General features: G+C 46.1%; 2 protein-coding genes across 2 annotated transcripts; both read left to right on the top strand.

Annotated features, from left to right (window-relative positions):
• The first annotated feature begins 9411 nt into the window (after window positions 1-9411).
• On the top strand, window positions 9412-10347 carry LOC136638731 (olfactory receptor 13H1-like). Its single transcript, XM_066612765.1, has one exon. The coding sequence runs from the start codon at window positions 9412-9414 to the stop codon at window positions 10345-10347; it is 936 nt and encodes a 311-aa protein (XP_066468862.1).
• A 4324-nt stretch (window positions 10348-14671) lies between these two features.
• Window positions 14672-17867, top strand: LOC136638730 (olfactory receptor 13H1-like). The gene is made up of 3 exons (XM_066612764.1): window positions 14672-14695; window positions 15762-15972; window positions 17125-17867. The coding sequence occupies exons 1-3, from the start codon at window positions 14672-14674 to the stop codon at window positions 17865-17867; spliced, it is 978 nt and encodes a 325-aa protein (XP_066468861.1).
• Window positions 17868-17923: the final 56 nt, after the last annotated feature.

The raw sequence follows: 17923 nt of genomic DNA, 5'->3' as shown, positions 1-17923 counted from the left end.
ACTTTTATTCAATTTAAAATCAAAGCCTCCTTTCATTCTTACAGATCCAAAAGTTCTACTGCGCAGATGTTATTATTTATGTCACTGAGGGCGCAATCCTAACCGGCAGTTATGCCGGCATAGGTGGCCCTGGAGGGTAACAAACATGCTGTAAAGCACGTTTGCACCTCCTTAGGCGGGAGCTGCGTTGGCGCATTCAGATGCGCTGACACACGGACAGAGGCAGAAGCCTCCACCGCGGCTCCCGCGCCAACGCTTGTGTCGGCATGAGCGTGCCAACATAAGTGGCAAAGGTAGGTGTGGGGGGTGTGGGGAGTGGGCGTTGCTGGGCAGGGGGAGGGCGGGCTGGCTTGCCTGCTCCAGCACGGGTTAGGATTGTGCCATATGTTACTTGATGATATTATGTATGTCAATTGCTGGGCATATTTGTTTTTCCGAATGTAAATAGCACACTTGTAGGACCATGATCTGGATCGGGACCATTGTGGGGATAGAGAGGCATTTGCCCTACCCCACACCACAATTCTGCCATGAATCAGGGGTCTGCATGCATGCATTCTATGGCACTTCAACATTATTTCTCTTTCCACTTTCTCAGTCCTCTCAGTTCACTGCTATCAGTGCTCCTCCAGTCATCATTTTGTGCTTCAGCTGCGAGATTCTCTTTACATTTCACTAAGTCTAAATGTATTTCTTAATGCAACAGGAAGGGACTTGAGTTCTACAAAGGCTTCAGAATAACTGGAGGCCCCATCCTATCCAACTTTCCAGTGCTTATGCGGTCATGGCAACAGCGTGTGCGCTGCAACCTGCAGGGGGTGGTCAGTCACGGGGGTTTTCTCAAGGTCAGGGAATGTTTGTCCCTTTACCTTGAGGCTGCATTGTGGTTGCATTGGCACGGGAAAGTTGCAGAAGTTTGGGCCCTGGTTCCATTAAAAGAAATACACAAGAATGAAAATGCAGTCCTAAAGCTGGTTTTGACATACATCCATTCTATAGCTAAAGTACTTTTACTTACCCAGTGTCAATTCATACAGTGATGCCTTGAGAGAAGACTGAGATATGTCGTAATTGGAACTCTTTACTCCAAGTACCTTTCAAGATCCAGGTCAAGCAGTAAGAGCTCTTCTTGCCAACAAGCTTGCACATGTGTTCAAGGTCAGAGAAATTCAGTTACCTTCAGGAACAGCTCATCTCTGCCTTGGTTCCAAAAGTGGGCTTTGGGGCTTTGCTAAGATCAATGCTCACACTGTTTCCACCTGATGATCTGTGAGCTGTGAGGGGTATTCAAGATTCCTTGTCCACTCTAGGAGGAAAAACATCATACAATGGAAAAAATGGTGGAAAGCGTTTCACTGAAGACAGCTCTATTTGTGGGGAAAGAAGGTAATGATTTAGGATGCACCTGATCCCTAGTGGTTAACATGCTATCGGTCCTCTGGAGTATGACAGGTAGGCCCAGGGGTGATTCCAAGACTGGTCTTTAATTGAACTCCAAGGATATCACTTTGGCACTTTAAATAATCGATTATTCCTAAAAGTATATGACCAGTACAGGGAAGGAGAAAAGAGCATTCAGACTCCAAGCCTTAATGATCTCCATAAACATCTCATTTGTAACTTGTATAATAACATTGGGTCAGGACCCACTAGGTGGGTCATGAGCCTATTTCAGGTGGGTCCCCATTCATTTCAATATTTTATTTTTAATATATTAGATTTGATGCTTCCATGGTATGTGACTGCATTTGGGGAAATGTGGCCTCCACGGGCCTCAGAAGGCCTTATGATCTTCATAAACATCTCCTTTATAATTTGTATAATAACAGTTATCTCCATTTTCTCTCTTTTCTGTGTTATGGTCCACTGTACCTGCTGGGATTGAGCAGTTGGGGCCTCCTTGTGGACATAGGCTGGTCCTTATGAAGGTGTAAGAACATAAGAAGACAAAATTCCCATGAATTTCTGATCTGACCTAAACCTTTCTGATCTCTTTGGGACAACCCGGGCTGGATAATTACACATTCTCCACCCAGAGAAACAAATAGCTCCAAACTTAAGCACTCTGGTTGCTCTATCAGACAACGGGCACAATCCCAGCCTGCACTGGGCAAGCCATGAAGCTTGCAATGTATCCAGCGATGGGCAGGGGCCATAAGCAGCTGAGCCAGAGGCAAGGGGAAACATTTCCCCTTACCTCCAGATAAGGGCCGCTGGCACCTATGGATCTGCTCGGAGTTGTGCCACCTCTTGAGCTGGCACAAGTCCAAGGCAAGCAGAGCGACTTGGAGCTGCTCCGTTCTCCCTGGGAACGGGGGTTGGGATCTGGCATAACTGCAGGACCCCAGCCCCACCTCCTGCTCCCTGTTCGCCCTCCCTCCCTCCACCCAGCCATGCCTCCCTCCCTCCCACCTCCTCCGCGCCCCCCGCCTACCTCAGAGCGTTGCGTCAGCGCAGCCATGCCGATGCAAGGCGCTCTGAGCATTGGCCCGGCTGTTACCAAAAAGGGCTGTTATGTTTTAAGGGGAATTATTATATTACCCTTTTGGAAACTTTAGGATCGCAGGCTGGATAACAAGACAGCGTAAGGCAAAGAAATTCCTTGTTTAGCTTAAAAAGGAGACTGGGAGAAAGATAACTTTCAATCAACGATTATATTTTTATTACAAAACACATAGGTAAACATAATGCACATGGAGAATTGATAAGTATAGGTTTCTAGTACTTGTGTCTAGTGTACCAAGCTTTATGGTGGTTGCATGTGCCGTGTATTTGGTGCATCCGAGAAGGAATCAGAAAAGGATAGGTTGTAGGGAAGGATTTTAGGGGTCCCTGGTCTGCATAACCTAGTTGCTAACTAAGATGGGGAGAGAATGGGAGAAATAGGTGGGGGAGAAGGGAAAAGATTCCAGACGCAAGATATAGTTACCTGTCCTGGGAAGCAGTTGGGGGGAGTGGAAGAGTCCTATGGAGGACCTGTGCCTTGGGGGGCAGCCAGAGAGAGAGAGAGAGCACATGTGGCGAAGTTCTCTCTTAAAAGGCTTTTTGCTGACCTGGACGCTGGATGTGAATGACCCCCGGATGTGGCCTCCTGGATGCACATGCTCACTACACACAGTAGGACACGTGGAGCATGCAAGAAAATGATGACTGGGTATCAGCCATGACTGGCCTCCTGGGGGAGGGAGGCAGTTTGCATAAGGTGCTTAAGAGTGATAAAGCTACAACAATAGAACAATAGACTTCTTCCTCCGGAGGTGCATGCTAGTTTTGCATAACAGTAATTAAATCAGGAGGCATCCCTGCATTGCTAGAGGTTGTGCAAACTTGTGACTTCTACCAGGGCCTTGGAAAAGTGTACTGGGGGAAGGGTGTCCTGTATTCTGAGGTTTGACCTGCATGAGTTTTAGTCCATAATACATACAAAATCACAACTTGGAAGGGAAAAGGAGATTTTCACGTAACACGGCTTCCTTCCGAGGAGGCGCCAACATGCCTTACAGCACGTTTGCTACCCTCCTGTGTCAGTGCAATTGACTTTCACTGGCATAAGTCAAGGACTGGATTGTACCCAATGAAGCACTGGAAGCTCATAGATTAGGAAATCCTCCAAAATGTATCAAGGAATCAAACCCTGAAATCAAAACCTGAAAGGGAGAATTAAGTAATTCTAAAGGGGAAAAAATCTGCAGTTAACATACCTCACATGCAGGTTATGTATGCCTTACTTTGTATTGGACTGTAACCATTGTTAGTACACCTGCTCAGTTGTACACTTAGGGGAAATTGGTATTTTAGAGAAGAAAAGGAAAGAAGTCAAAGGGTTCAAAGCACAGTACACAGTTGATTTAGGGATTATTTCTAATATGGAGGGGGAATCAAATAAATGAAGTACAGGACGAAAAATTAAATAAACAAAAGACCAGTAATATACTAACAATCACACATAGGCTGCAATCCTAACCAACTTTCCAGCACTGACATAAGGGCAATGCAACTCCAAGGTAAGGGAACATACATTGCCCTACCTTGTAGAAACCTCCATCTGGGCCACTGCTACGTTAACCGGGGTAAGGGGAATCACTTCGCAGCCAGCCTCAACCCTGCGCTGTATTCAGTGCAGGCTAGCCGGCCGGCCTGTTCCAGCGCAGGAAATGATTGGGCTATGAATGTATGCAATAAGTTGGAAAGTAGATTTGAATAATTAAGCTAGGGATACATTACCTATGATCGTTGGAAAACAGAGATTGATAAATACTATTTAGGGAAGAGAGAAAAACTGTAGAATCAATGGGCTGCATGTAAGAAGGAGGAAAATAGTTGAGAGTGGTGTTTTCACCACCATTTCATTGGAGAGCCCAATGTTCATGTCGGCTGCCTTTTCAGCAGCAACACCTCAGCACTGCTCAACAGCTGAGAGCCTAAAAGTTGGATAAAAAGCTTCCGCAGGCCGCATTCAGCCCCCCGGCCTTATGTTGGACACCCCTGCCTTAGAAGGTCACTTCTGGTTTTCAGGAGGAGACTGGAAGTGACCTTTTAGGCCAGCTCTAATTGCCCCTGCAAATGCCACTGCACCACTGTATTCTTTTCCGCTTTTCCGTAGTAACCAACAATGGAAGTGTGGTAGTCCGGATTGTAGCCTACTTTTTCTTTCCTTCTTTTTTTCAGTGAGTGGTTATATGTGTAAGCCCCAGCACATTTGTTATTAGAGGGGGAAATGTTCAGTCTTTTTTCAAACTCTTGAAATTCAAATTGCCACTTGGAAAGAAATTGTAAAAAGTTTCTCAAACAGTATTTGGATTGTACACCAAAAAAAAAATAATAATAATAAAAGAAAGAGTTGAAGCCATCTCCTATAATTAGGCTGAGCTGGTTTAAATTAATGAAATTGTTACACCTACTCCTTTAGGGTAAGACTCAAAAGTCTTCACTATAACCAAATCATGATGATGCAACAGAGTTGCTATTCAATCTGATCATTAGGAGGAAAAAAGTGACTAGCTGGGATTTAAGCACTAATTAATGACTTTTGTGCATGATCCTGCTGCCTTTGGGATTCCAGTGAAATCATGCCCCATAGACATAATTAAAATTTATCTTTTTTCATATTGCATTGAGTGTGGTTTCTGATATTGACTACTTAGCACTTTTTGACCCTTTTTTCATACGTTGCCTGACCTTTGAAACAAAAATCCCCTGCCCATTGCTGGTAATCAGATCCATAACCTGAATCAAGCTTCCAGACTTCATTGACCCCAGGGAACGGTCTTCATTTTGGCCATCTAAAAAGATGGCTCATGCTGCGGCCGCTGTCCGCTAAGGCTGTGTGCAAGAGGCCCTGTGGAAACAGTTAGAATTGAGGAGCCCTGAGGTATTCAATCTGTGCGTCCCGCCTCCCTAGTGAGGAGTGGCTAGCCTCCAGGGATCTGGGGGGGAGGAGAGAGGTGGCCTCAGCTGCTCTTCACTGCTCAGCTGTAGGTGCTGCCTCCTGACTTGCTGCTTTTCTGAGGCTGAGAAGGAGGTCAGTGGGGCAGCGTGAGGTGGGGAGGGTATGGGAAACAAGGTGGGGGAGAAGGCTGGCTGGGCAGCAGCAGAGGTGCTGCATCTCATCAGCACAGGGTGAGCTCCTGGCAGGCTTCAAACTGGGAGGGAAGCCTGACCTAGAGAGAGCAGCAAAGCGCTTTCCTCCACTTGGGGAAGAGGGAGCCAGCCTGCTCTTGGGGGGGGGGAGTGTCCAAATGCCCAGCCTGCATCCCTCCGTCTTGCCTGGGGGGAACAGGGGTAGCATCTGCATGTTGGGGTGTATCTGTGTGAGCAGCCCTCATCTACTTTGGGGGTGAGTTGTAATCTTGCTGGGTGTGTCTGCAGTCCTAGCCACACTTTCCTGGGAGTAAGCCCCATTGACTCAAATGGGACTTCTGAGTAGACCTACATAGGCTTGGAGTCTGTGTCAGCTTAACCCAGGATCCTCACCTTTCTCTTTTTCCTCCCCCTTCAACAAAGAGAAAAAAGTCACTCTTGATGGCTTTGTCTTCAAAAATTGGTTAAAAATAAAAACACCCAATTCTTTTCGGCCACCCCCCTTTTTCCTCCTGCCTCCTTGTAGTGGAATAGCGGAAGATCTGGCGAGGAGGTAGAGTGTGGTGTCCACAGTGCCCCTTGCTCTAAGTAAATGCAGGGTTAAAGCCCAGGTGGTAGCTGGAGGTGTGCTGCACAGCTGCAGCCACTAAAGGCTAAAGTGAACCTGGGAGCATATAAACAGCACCTGGAGGAACTAGTGGGGGTGGGTTGTAGAAGGAGTGCAGGTTGGAGGAGATGAGGTGAGACTGACTGGGTTTATTGACTTTGGAATCTGACCTTGGACTGTGACTTGGTGTATTGACTTTGGACTTTGACTTGGGTACCCTGACTGATTTGACTGCCTTACCTGGAACCTGACCTCGACTGTAACTCGGCTTATTGGCTCTGGACTCTGATCTGGCAACTCTCATTGATTGGACTGGTTTACTTGGAATCTGTGGACTGGAACTGGACTCTGACTTTTGCTTGCTGCACTGGTGAGTTTCACAAGGGAAACTAATCAGCCTTAAGCGGGCATGAGGCCCAGTGGATTGGGATTTGGCAGAACACTCCTTTTCGGGGGGGGGGGGGGTTACTTCCCATGTTAGCTGCTATTATAAGACAAAAGGCACAATCCTAGCTAGCTGTACTCAGAAGTAAGTCCTATTGTGTTCAATGGGACTTACTCCCCGGAAAGTGGGGTTAGGATTGCAGCCTCAGAGTGCTGGCAGCTGTTTTTTTTGGTTTCTACTGTATAATTATAACACCTTCACCCCCATTTTGGGGGTAACTGAGGAGAGGTGTTGTAATGGGGAGCCGTGGCCAATGGCCACAAGGATCAGGGGAGCCACAGGCTGGAGAAGTTCAAGAACCACTGGTCTAGATAATTCCTGACAGATAATTCCTGTCACATCTTTGCCCATGTTTCTTCTGCAATCTGCTGGTAGAAGACTGTTCCTTTCTCAAATCAGAATGCTTTGATATTATTATACAATAAGTAATTCTTAGTTTTTCTAGTTCTACTTCTGGCTACAATGAGAACAATGGAAAATGCCATGGATGCTGTTCACATTGACATTTTTAGATATTTGTAAACGTGGCTAGTACTAGACAGTACTAGACTGACAGTTCCTTTACCTGCAGGCTGGGGCCCAATCCTAAACACACCCTGCGCCAGTACTATGCCCTAGTGCTGGTGCTGTGTGCCTGTAAATGTGCCGTACAGCTAGTTTACCCCACCCAACGAGTAGGGAGTGCTGGCACCAGGCCCATGCCAGTCAGGCACTGGGCCCAGCACCAGCTGGAAGGGGACATGCTGCTGGCCGGGGTAAGTGAAATTCTGAGCCGGTGGGGGGGGCAGAACAAGGGCGAGCTTGGGGGAGGAACCAGGCAGGAGGGGGTGGGAATGGTGGAGCTCTGCTCCACCACATTCTGAACTCCGTGTTGGGCTGAAAAGCCCGACATGGAGTCTCTGAAGCCTGCATCGGTAAAATAGCTGGCACAGACTTGAGAAGCCCTATTGCTGGCCTTGGGGCTTTCCTTGGGGAAGGGGACAAAAGTCCTCTTTCCCGGAGGAGACTCCGGGTGGCTTCCCAGTGCCCTTTTGATACAGTGGTGGCTGTTTTGGTGCAGCTGCTCCAGGGGCACCAGAAAACTCAGGAGTGTACTGTGAATATCCTGATTTATTTTTTGAAGTGATTACCATTTCTTAGCAAAGAGATTGCAGAGTCAGCTGGTCATGGGAAGCAACGTAGGAATCCATAACACTATCAGTGCAGTGATTTGACAACAGCATCACCTTCCCAAAGCAGGAGCAGATTCTTCTGCTCTTTTAAACACACCTCTCCTTGTACAGGAAAAAGATGCATTTGAGTTTGAAAACACTGGGCAGAAAATGCAAATGTACTCATCTGTACTAATTGAGGGTGCTGGTGGTGAGGCTGCCTGGTGGTGCTTCTTACCATCCTGCAGTGTCTGGCATTATTCTTGTTGTCGTCGTTATTCAGTACAGTTATAGCGCTTTTCAATAATGGCCATTCACAAAGTGGATCAGATTGCAAAATAAATCAGAAGGTTCCCTGTTCCCAAAGGGCACACAACCTTTAAGAAAAGAGACACCAGCATCAGCCACTGGAAAAGACCCCCTGCAGGACTGAAGACAGGTAGTTGGGGTACAAGCCATGATGTGTATGCGCAACCTCCTGATTTTAGGAATGGGTTAAGTCAGAATGCCAGATGTAGGGGAGGGCACCAGGATGAGGTCTCTTGTTATCTGGTGTGCTCCCTGGGGCATTTGGTGGGCCGCTGTGAGATACAGGAAGCTGGACTAGATGGGCCTATGGCCTGATCCAGTGGGGCTGTTCTTATGTTCTTATGTTCTTATGTTCTAGTTGTGCTCTCCCTGCTAAATATACAAGGACAGCACTTTATAAGGTGCCTCTGGGCCCAGGTATCCTCTTATCACTGGCTGCGCTCAGGTTGAAAGGACCATCTGTGTCATGGTGCGCATATTTCAAACGGAGGCTGAGCCTGATGGATTGTGCTGTTCAACTCTAACTGCTGCTTTCTTAATCTGGATTGATGAAATCCAGCTTCACAGATAACAGTCACCATGTCAGTGGCACACAGCCGGCACGCACACTGTCAAGATGGATGAACAGAGTAGAACAGTCCCACTGGGTATGCAGATATTTCACATGAACTCACTTTACATGACACGATCCCTGTTCCCCTAATTAAATGTCCATCTGAAAAACAGACCGTAAAACAATTGCACGTGGCCTCCATAAACATGAAGTCAAGTCATTCCAAACGTTTCAAAGAGTAGGCTCAGAAAGAACTTGCCGCCCTGATGGTAAAAACCCTGCAAAATTTTGTCGACTGTGTTATGCTTTAAGGTGACTACTCCAACCCAGGGCACTGACATGCAACCATATTCTGCCATTAAGGCATGCTGTGTTCTGTGGCGACATTCTTCTTTGCCATCTCTTTGACTATGAACTTCTTGCAGGAAAGGGGAAAAAGGATCCCAGTAGCTACTGACCCACTGCCCCAGAGGGAGACTCTCCTGTGCTTTGTTCCTCAGGCAGCCTAAGAGAAGCTGGCTGTTCAGATGGAGTTCCGTCTGGGAGGACACAGTGTAAGCTCCCAAGAGCTGCCAGCACTGCTTCATTGAATGGATTAGCCTCTAGGACATGGATTGACTACATACTCCCATCACACAGCCTTTGGAGGCAATTTCAAGAGGTCACAGCATAGCTGCTCAGTTGTGAAAAGAGACCTTCTGGTCATGCTCATCTCTCTGTTCTTTGTCTCTGATTTGTTTCCTTTGCAGGTGGGCAAGCATCAACAATGTTGGAGGACATGAGCAATAATGAGACCTTTGAGTTTGTCCTGGTGGGGCTCTCCCATCATCCCCAGGCCCAGGCTGTCTTCTTCTGGTTCCTGCTAGTAGTCTACATGGTAACTTTGATTGGCAACGGGCTCATTGTCATGGTGGTTGTGACTGATCCTGCCCTGCACACTCCCATGTACTTTTTCCTTTGCAATCTCTCTTTCCTTGACATCTGCTACTCATCTTGCAGCATCCCGCAGATGATGATCAATTGTCTGGTTGAAAGGCCAGTTATTTCTTTTACCAGATGCTTGCTTCAGATGTACACAAGCCTTTTCCTTGGGATGACAGAGTCCCTGCTCCTGGCTGTGATGGCATATGATCGATTTGTGGCTATATGTAGTCCCCTGCACTACACTCTCATTGTAAGCTGGTGGGTGTGTGTCCAGTTGGCGGTCATGTCTTGGGCTAGTGCCTTCTTGCTGACTCTGTTACCAGTACTTGTGCAACCCACGAAATTCTGTGGCCACAATGTGATAAATCACTTCACATGTGAGCTACAGGGATTCATCAAATTGGCTTGCTCTGATACCCGCCTCAACAAGATCATTATGTTTGTCACCAGCTTTCTGGTCTTGGTGGTGCCCTTCACATTCATCCTGGTGACATATGGGCGCATTGGGCTGGCTGTCCTCCGCATCCGTTCAGCACAAGGCCGGGGCAAAGCCATCTCTACCTGCAGCTCTCATTTAGCTGTGGTAGGGATCTTCTATGGCACAGCTATGGCCATGTACTTGAGACCCCAGGACAAAACCTCCTCAGATCATGACAAGCTAGTTGCTGTGTTCTATGGAGTCATCACCCCTATGCTCAATCCCCTTATCTATAGCCTGAGAAACAGAGATATAAAGGGAGCTCTGCAAAGGACTTTTGGAAGAAAATTCATTGAGTAATATTGTATTATGATAAGAAATTTTTTTTAAAAAATATGGCTAACATAGAAGGTGCACTTCTTATAATACTGGGGTGGCCAAAGCCAGTGGCGTAGCTAATGATCGTGTACCTCGTGCCAAGCTCAAAATGTTGCCTCTGAAGTGATGTCACAACTTGAAGTAACATCACGCCACGGCTTTTTAAAAGTGAAAATTCTCCCCACAGCAGCTCACCCACTTGCTCTGCTGCCTTCCCCCAATCAGTGGTTTAGCTAAGGCATCTATCTGCTTCCTGGGGTCAAAGAAGATTTTGTAGCCCCCCTCCCCTGTATGATAAAGTTGAATTTAATTAAGTAAATAAATAAAATAAAAAGTTATTGGTTCCATGCTGTATCATAATAACATCTCATTGGCACTCAGAACAATCAGTCTCATAGGTCAGTGTGGAGTTAAGCAAATCCACTTTTTGTTCCACAAGACAGTTGTGTTTTCATTTTCTGGCAGTTTATTTCATTGCACTCTGCATTAAATTACCTTTCCAATGATATATAACATGATGGTATTATTCATGCATACCAAGGTTTTCACAAATTTGGTCACTAATATCAAGCTAAGCTTGTTGCCCCCCTAAAGCTTGATGCCCGGTGCAACTGCTACCCCCTGCACCCCCTTAGGTATGCCACTGGCTTGCAAGCATCTTGTGGCTCTTTGACACATTATGTTCAGCTCCTCAAAATACATTGGCTGAGCTGCTTTTAGCATCACAATTAATAAAAACTGTAAATAAATTTTTTCAAGCTTTGTAATTATTTACCAAGTATAAACTGAGAGTCTACTGGATGAAAACATAAGTTTAATGTTCATGGTAAGTAAATACGTATATTTAAGAATTTAAATGCTTCTTAAATATTGCAGTTCTCAAACACTTCTCTTGTGGATCTGAAACATCAGATATTTATCATATGTGACTCTTAGATTAAGCAAGTTTTGTCACCCCTGCATAAGAGAGGAATCATGAATATATCTCCTCTAGGTGAAGTTTCCGTTTGTTAGCTCTCATCAAGGCCAAAATTGCTTCCACACACCGCCTCTCTATGACTAGAAATTGTAGGTCCGAGTGCCATTGGCTTGATACTTCAACCGAAACCTTTGGGTGACTTCTTGTAGTAGTTTCATGTAGTTGTTAAACAGCATGGGGGATAAGTTGGAACTTTGCAGCACCCCACAATCCAATGGCCATCAGGTAGAGCATTAGATTCTCTGTATCACTTTCTGGAAGAGGTTTAAGAAGTGGGATTATAGCCACAGTAAAATGGTGCCCTCAAGTCCCATTTCTCCCAGCCAACCCCATAAGTTACCACAGCTGATGGTATCAAAAGACATCAAGTTGTCTAGCAGAGCCGTGCTGCCCCGTCTATCCCCAAGGACCTGTTCTCCACCAGAGCCATCAAGGCAGTTTGGTGTTAAAACCAGATTGCAAACCAGATTGGAAAGGATCCAAGTTATCAGTTCTATCCATCCATGTATGCCTTTACACAAGCAGGAACTGTTTCATGTGTTTTCATGTTACCTTCAGACTCTAAGAGACACTTTGATACATGCCATCACAAAGGCCTTGTGACACGGCAAGGGCAGGTTTTAAAATCCAGACAAGTTGTACAGACTCTAATGCAGTAATGTTCAACCTTTTTCATCTCACGGCACACTGACAAGGCACTAAAACTGTCATGGCACACCATCAGGTTTTCGATAATTGCCAAGGCACAAAATGCTGCCGGTGGGGGCCTCACATCCCTACTGAACCTACTAATAAATGACCTTCCCTCAAATTCCTGTGGCACACCTGTGGACCACTCACGGCACACCAGTGTGCCACAGCACAGTGGTTGAAAATGGCTGCTTTAATACAATAAAGCCACACATTTAATAGAATGCAAAGCTTGTAATCCAGGTTTTCGCACATGCACACATAGAGGGCACAATCCTAACTTACACTGGAACAGGCAGGCTGACTGGCCTATGCTGAATCCAGGGCAAGGTAGATGAGGGCTGGGGTGAAACTTGGAGTATTTTATTCCCCTTAGCCTGTGTTGCGTGCCAGCCAGCCTATTTAGATCTGTGCCTGTGATTTCTTGGGCGCAAATTCAAGCAGCCCATGTAAGTTTGCTCAAGCTGGGGACGGGGAGCGGGGGGGGGGGTAAGGATCCATCCTGCACTGCTGTGGCTGATCCCACCCCCTCGTGGGTCCGTTCCACCTTCTGGGTCGCCCTCCCCCCACCCAAAAACACTTCCTCACCACCTCCATTCTTCCTTCCTGCTGCCCTCTCCCACCCCCTGTGCTGGATTGCCCAGGCTAGCACAAACTCATCCTGTCCAGGCACGGGTTCAGCTCTGCTCAGTCTGCTCCCAAATACAGGTCCAGTCTTGTTATACATGGATTTTTTATACACGGATTTGACTCAACACATACGACCCCTGCAAATGAGGAGGAATGTGCTGATCCCTGGAGAGTGGGGAAAAATGCATCCTTTTAAAATCACAGTTTTAAAAGCTGCTTTTTACTGATGTAGAGAGACAGTCATGCAAGTGATTACAGGTATAACCTAATTATCCACAGATTTTTTTTTATCTCAATGTGATAAGTAGCCTTTAAATTAAAGGAAAACAGTCAAAACAGTTAATGTGAGAGAGCGCAGCTGGCTGTTCCATCCATCAGTCATTCTCTCTGCTGGCTTCACTCCTCCCTTCCTCATGAGCAAGTGAAAGAAAACTTAATGGCAGCTATTATCACCTCCTCTTTTCTTTCCCCCTTGCTGGGGCTCCTGGAGGAAAGGGAGGGATTGCTGCCTCCTAGTGAAGCCTAAGTGCCTGGAGAGAGACTGATTGCCTCTGTGTGCATTTCAAAAGGTCTGCAAGGCTGTTTTTAAATCACAGGAGCCAAGCCACTTTGTTCTTTAAATTTATTTGCTTTAGTGTGTTTTTTGCCATCCATGTGAGACCTGCGAATAATAAGACTCAACCTATAGTTGTGAATGTGCTTTTCAGTACCTTTAAGACACTTGGTGGGGTGGATTGTGCTGTCACTCACTCACTCACTCACTCACTCACTCACTCACTCACTCACTCACTCACTCAGTCTGTCTGTTCCCGAAGGCAGACAAGTGGTATATAATTACGTTGCTCAACAAGAACATCTAATACCTGCCACTGGTTTTCAGAGAAGCTCAATACTACCAATTAATTCTGGAACAGCTACAGAGGAGACTGAGTTGTACTTCACACAGGGAAAACAAGAGCGAGACCCAACAGGTTTGACCAGGGTCCCATGTGAGCTGTGTCTGCACCCACCTAGAACAGTATCTGTAATGGATAAAGGTCTCATTATAGACATCCAGGAATTCCTTAGCAATATCATTGTAAGAAGGGTATCTGAAGCTGCTTGACATCTACTGACAGTATTGGGTAGAAACATAGCAGGTATACCACCATAGATATTTAAGCACCTTCAGTTTCTTTCAGTTTGACTGGGAGAAATAAGACTCAATTCACTGGAATCAAAACTCTTGTTTACACTGCATTCCTCCTTCACTTCAGAAGACTGCACTCCCTCACTTCTTGGAAGCAGAACTCTTCCAATTCAGAAGAGCGAAGTACAATTTTGACAATAAATTTTGCTACCTAGCTTTGATGTTAATTATCCCATGTAAGCTATTACTTTATTGCTGATTTTAGCTATATTCCCAAAGGGTACCTATTAAGCCTCTCTGAACTCAGACCTGAAATGACTTAGGTCTATAAAGGTTGTTGGCAATACTTCTGAATCATAATGAGAAGACTCTCATTACTTTCTAAGCACACAAATGGATTTGCTTGCAATTATGCTACTCCGTGTTGTCTAGACTAGTTCTTACTACTGCTTTTAAGTGAAAAGGATTTACCACTCATGATCATGCCAATTCCCCCAAATCTTTGACTTTATACAGTTGTCTTTATATCTGTTTGCACAAATAAGGTAATGACACTATATATTAGATGAAAGGTGTGCTTGATTGGTTTTTGCTTCGCATGGTAGCTTGCCATTTGACTCAGTACAGCTGTTAATAGTTTCCATTGATTATCATTAACACATCAATTTGTTTACATATTTCTCTGATCTTAAATTTTTTTTAATGTTTGCAATCTTTCCTAGCCTGTTGTCATGATAACAAAATCTTAAAGCAACACTTAAACCAGTCCTATTATATGACAAGTTATGAGATGTTGTCATATCCTTTTAGAAACGTCTCTGAACTGTGGGATCCAGCACTACCAAACATCAAAGGACAAAACATTTATGTAAGGATAGATGATTCCTGGGCCAGAAGATAAGGTAAGTCCTTCCAGGATATTACTGGATATTCAAATGTTTGTAGATTCTACAGTCAAAACAGAAAATTCATATGCTATCTCATAGATACAGACTGCAACCATACCTTACACAGCTATATTACATATTGAATTGAATGAGACTTGATTCAGAGTAAATATGCATAGGGTTGCACTGACTGTAAGTAAAATGCTGCAAGTTGCTACTACTGTATATGAATTTCAGATCAGTTGATTCACGGCCCAATCCTATCCAACTATCCAGCATCAGTGCAACCGCAATGTCGCCCCGAGGAAAGGGAACAACTGTTCTCATACCTTGAGGAGGGATCTGTGACTGCCTCCCTACCACAATGGCACGGCTACACCGGCACTGGAAAATTGGATAGGATTGGGCCTTAAGATAACTTCCTTGTTTCCCCTTCATAACTAATTCCAGTTCCAGTTTAGCTTAGAATATCGAATTCTACTTAGATACCCAAAAGCTTAGATACCCAAAAGGGGTATCTACAAAAATGAGAACAGTTGCTAGATTTTTAAATGGTTCCAGATCAGTTCATATCCAGTTAAGTTATTAATTTCAGTTGGTCTAACATCTCCTGATCTACAAAGATCATATTTGTATATAATACCTATATAGCAGAATGTTCACTGTGAACAGGGCATCTCTGCTTCAGATGCCCTTGGGTGGGTGCAGGCTGTTAACATCAAAAGGAGGACCTATCTACTAGTAACTACTCAGTGTTGGTAAAGTGCAGACTGGAACTGTCTCTGCCAAGTGCAGAAGTGGAAATTCCCTACTCATGTTGATTGTCCTGCAGCAGCAGACAGAGATTGACAACCCAATCCTAACGGGCAGCCCAATCCACAAGGGCTGCCGCTGAATCCAGTGCTCCCCGTGCTACCGTGGGAGGCACCTCAGGAGCAAGGGACATCCGCAGTGGGGCTACTCCCTTTAGCGGCACCCTTTGGGCGCCGCTAAAGGTGCTCATGTAAGGCACACAGCCTCCACGAACACCTAGGATCCTGCAGAGCAGAGCTCTGCGGATCCTCCTCCCACCAGCCCCCAGGCACGCCTCTGGCATGCCCACCCTCCCCGCATCACGCCGGCCTCCCCCCTCCCTGGAACGCCCCCGTTCCGGCCCCATTTGCCGTTCTGCAGCCCAGCAGTCGCAGGCACCGCCGAGCTGCAGAACGCGGGCGCCCGCCGGGCGGTGGCTCAGCGCCGGCCGGAGCTGAGCTTGCGACTGTGGTCCGCGCCACGGAGGCACAGTGCAGACCGTAGGTTTGGGCCCTCAGGCTGCAATCCTAACCACACGTTCCTGAGAGTAAGCCCCATTGAACAAAATAGGACTTACTTCTGTGTAGACCTGGTTAGGATTGTGCCCTTAGCTACTGCCTCTTGTCCCACCACAATGGGAGCATTAAAGGTAATCGTTTTCCTCCAGCTGACTGATCTGGCAGCTCTAGTAGTCAAGCTACTAACTCTCAGTCCCTTTCCTCCATTTCCAATAAGGAGGTGAGAACACTCTGCTAACTTACAAGGTTCTTGCAAAGATTCCTTAGATAATGATTATGAAGTACTTTGAATAGTTTACAGCCCAATCCTATGGGCCTTTATGGCAGTGGGACAAGCAGCCCACAGTTGTAAAATGCCCAGTGACAGCCCAAAGATCACACTGCTGCAAGGCCATTTCAAGCTGCCACCACAAAGTAGCTGCAGTGTAGACCCCCACCACCAGGGACCCTGGACTGCACCAGGGCAGGGAAGGAAGTGGAGAAGGCTTGTCATGAGCAAGGAGGGAAGAGAGCAGGGGGTGTTTGGGGGGAGGAGGGGGTGGATCCTGGTGGCAATAAGGCCTAAATGTGTACAATGAATGGAGTTTGAGATTATACAGTCAATTCCTGGATTTTTTTTCTGGGATATTGACTGTACAATCTGGCCTATGTGCATTGGATTTCACCTGTAGATACCCTGTTTGAACATAATACTCCTACCTGAACATCTGGGGTCATGAGAAGTGAGGCAAGCATGTAGGGGAAGGGGAAGAAAGCCCACTTTCCATTTCGTAATTCAAATTCATAATTAAATATAGCATGCAGACAGATATGATTTGGACAACAAACTCCCCCCGGTCCACAGTATAGAATAAAATTGTGGAAGCTGTTAAGTAGCACCTTCTTTTTTTCACTCTCCATGCAGATAAACAGAGACTATGGAAAAAATGAACAATTCTGTAGACTTTGGAGGGAATAATGACACAGAGCCGGAATTCTTCATCCTGATGGGTTTCTCCACCCAGCCCTGGGTGCGGATGTCACTTGCTCTCGCATTCCTGTTCCTCTATTTGATCACCGTCTTCGGAAACTGCCTGATTTTCTTTTTGATCACAATGGATTCTCACCTTCACACTCCCATGTATTTCTTCCTAGGCAACCTCTCCCTTCTTGACATCTGCTATTCCTCCTGCACTATCCCACAGATGCTGGCCCACAGCTTTACGGGGAGGCCCATCATCTCCTACGGGAAGTGCTTTGCCCAGATGAGCATTACTCTCTTTCTGGCAGTAACAGAGTGTTTCTTATTGGCTGTCATGGCATATGACCGTTTTGTGGCTATATGCAGCCCTCTCTATTATATGCTCATCATGAGCCGAAAGGTCTATGTGTGTCTGGCTGTCTTCTCCTGGACTGCTGCTCTTATGCTGTCAGTTGTGCCGTGCTTCACCTTGAAGTTCCACTTGTGTGGCCGTAATGTCATCAATCATTTTATGTGTGAAGTGCTAGCTATAATAAAACTGGAATGCTCAGATACCTCAGGGAAGGTCAATCTGTCATCAGGAACCAGTGCTTTCACCCTTCTAATGCCCTTTGCCTTCATTCTTGTGACCTACGGGCGCATTGGACTGGCAGTGATGAGGATCAAATCAGTCAAAGGTCGGAGTCGAGCTCTGTCTACATGCGGCTCCCACCTTGCTGTGGTTGGAATTTTCTATGGCTCATCCTTGGCCATGTACATGAGGCCACAAACAAAATCTTTTTCAGACCAGGACAAATTAGGAGCTGTCTTTTACATGGTGATCACTCCTGTGCTCAATCCATTGATCTACAGCCTGAGGAACAAGGACGTGAAGGGAGCCTTGTGGAGAGTGATGGGAAGGAAAACGCTCTCCTAAAAGCACTCGGGTTTCTGATTGTTTTAGAAACTCTAGCTACCCTTTTTGTCATGCCC

Source organism: Tiliqua scincoides, chromosome 2 (genome assembly GCF_035046505.1).
Source record: "Tiliqua scincoides isolate rTilSci1 chromosome 2, rTilSci1.hap2, whole genome shotgun sequence".
Classification (NCBI taxonomy): domain Eukaryota; kingdom Metazoa; phylum Chordata; class Lepidosauria; order Squamata; family Scincidae; genus Tiliqua; species Tiliqua scincoides.
This window is presented reverse-complemented; position numbering and strand designations above follow the sequence as displayed.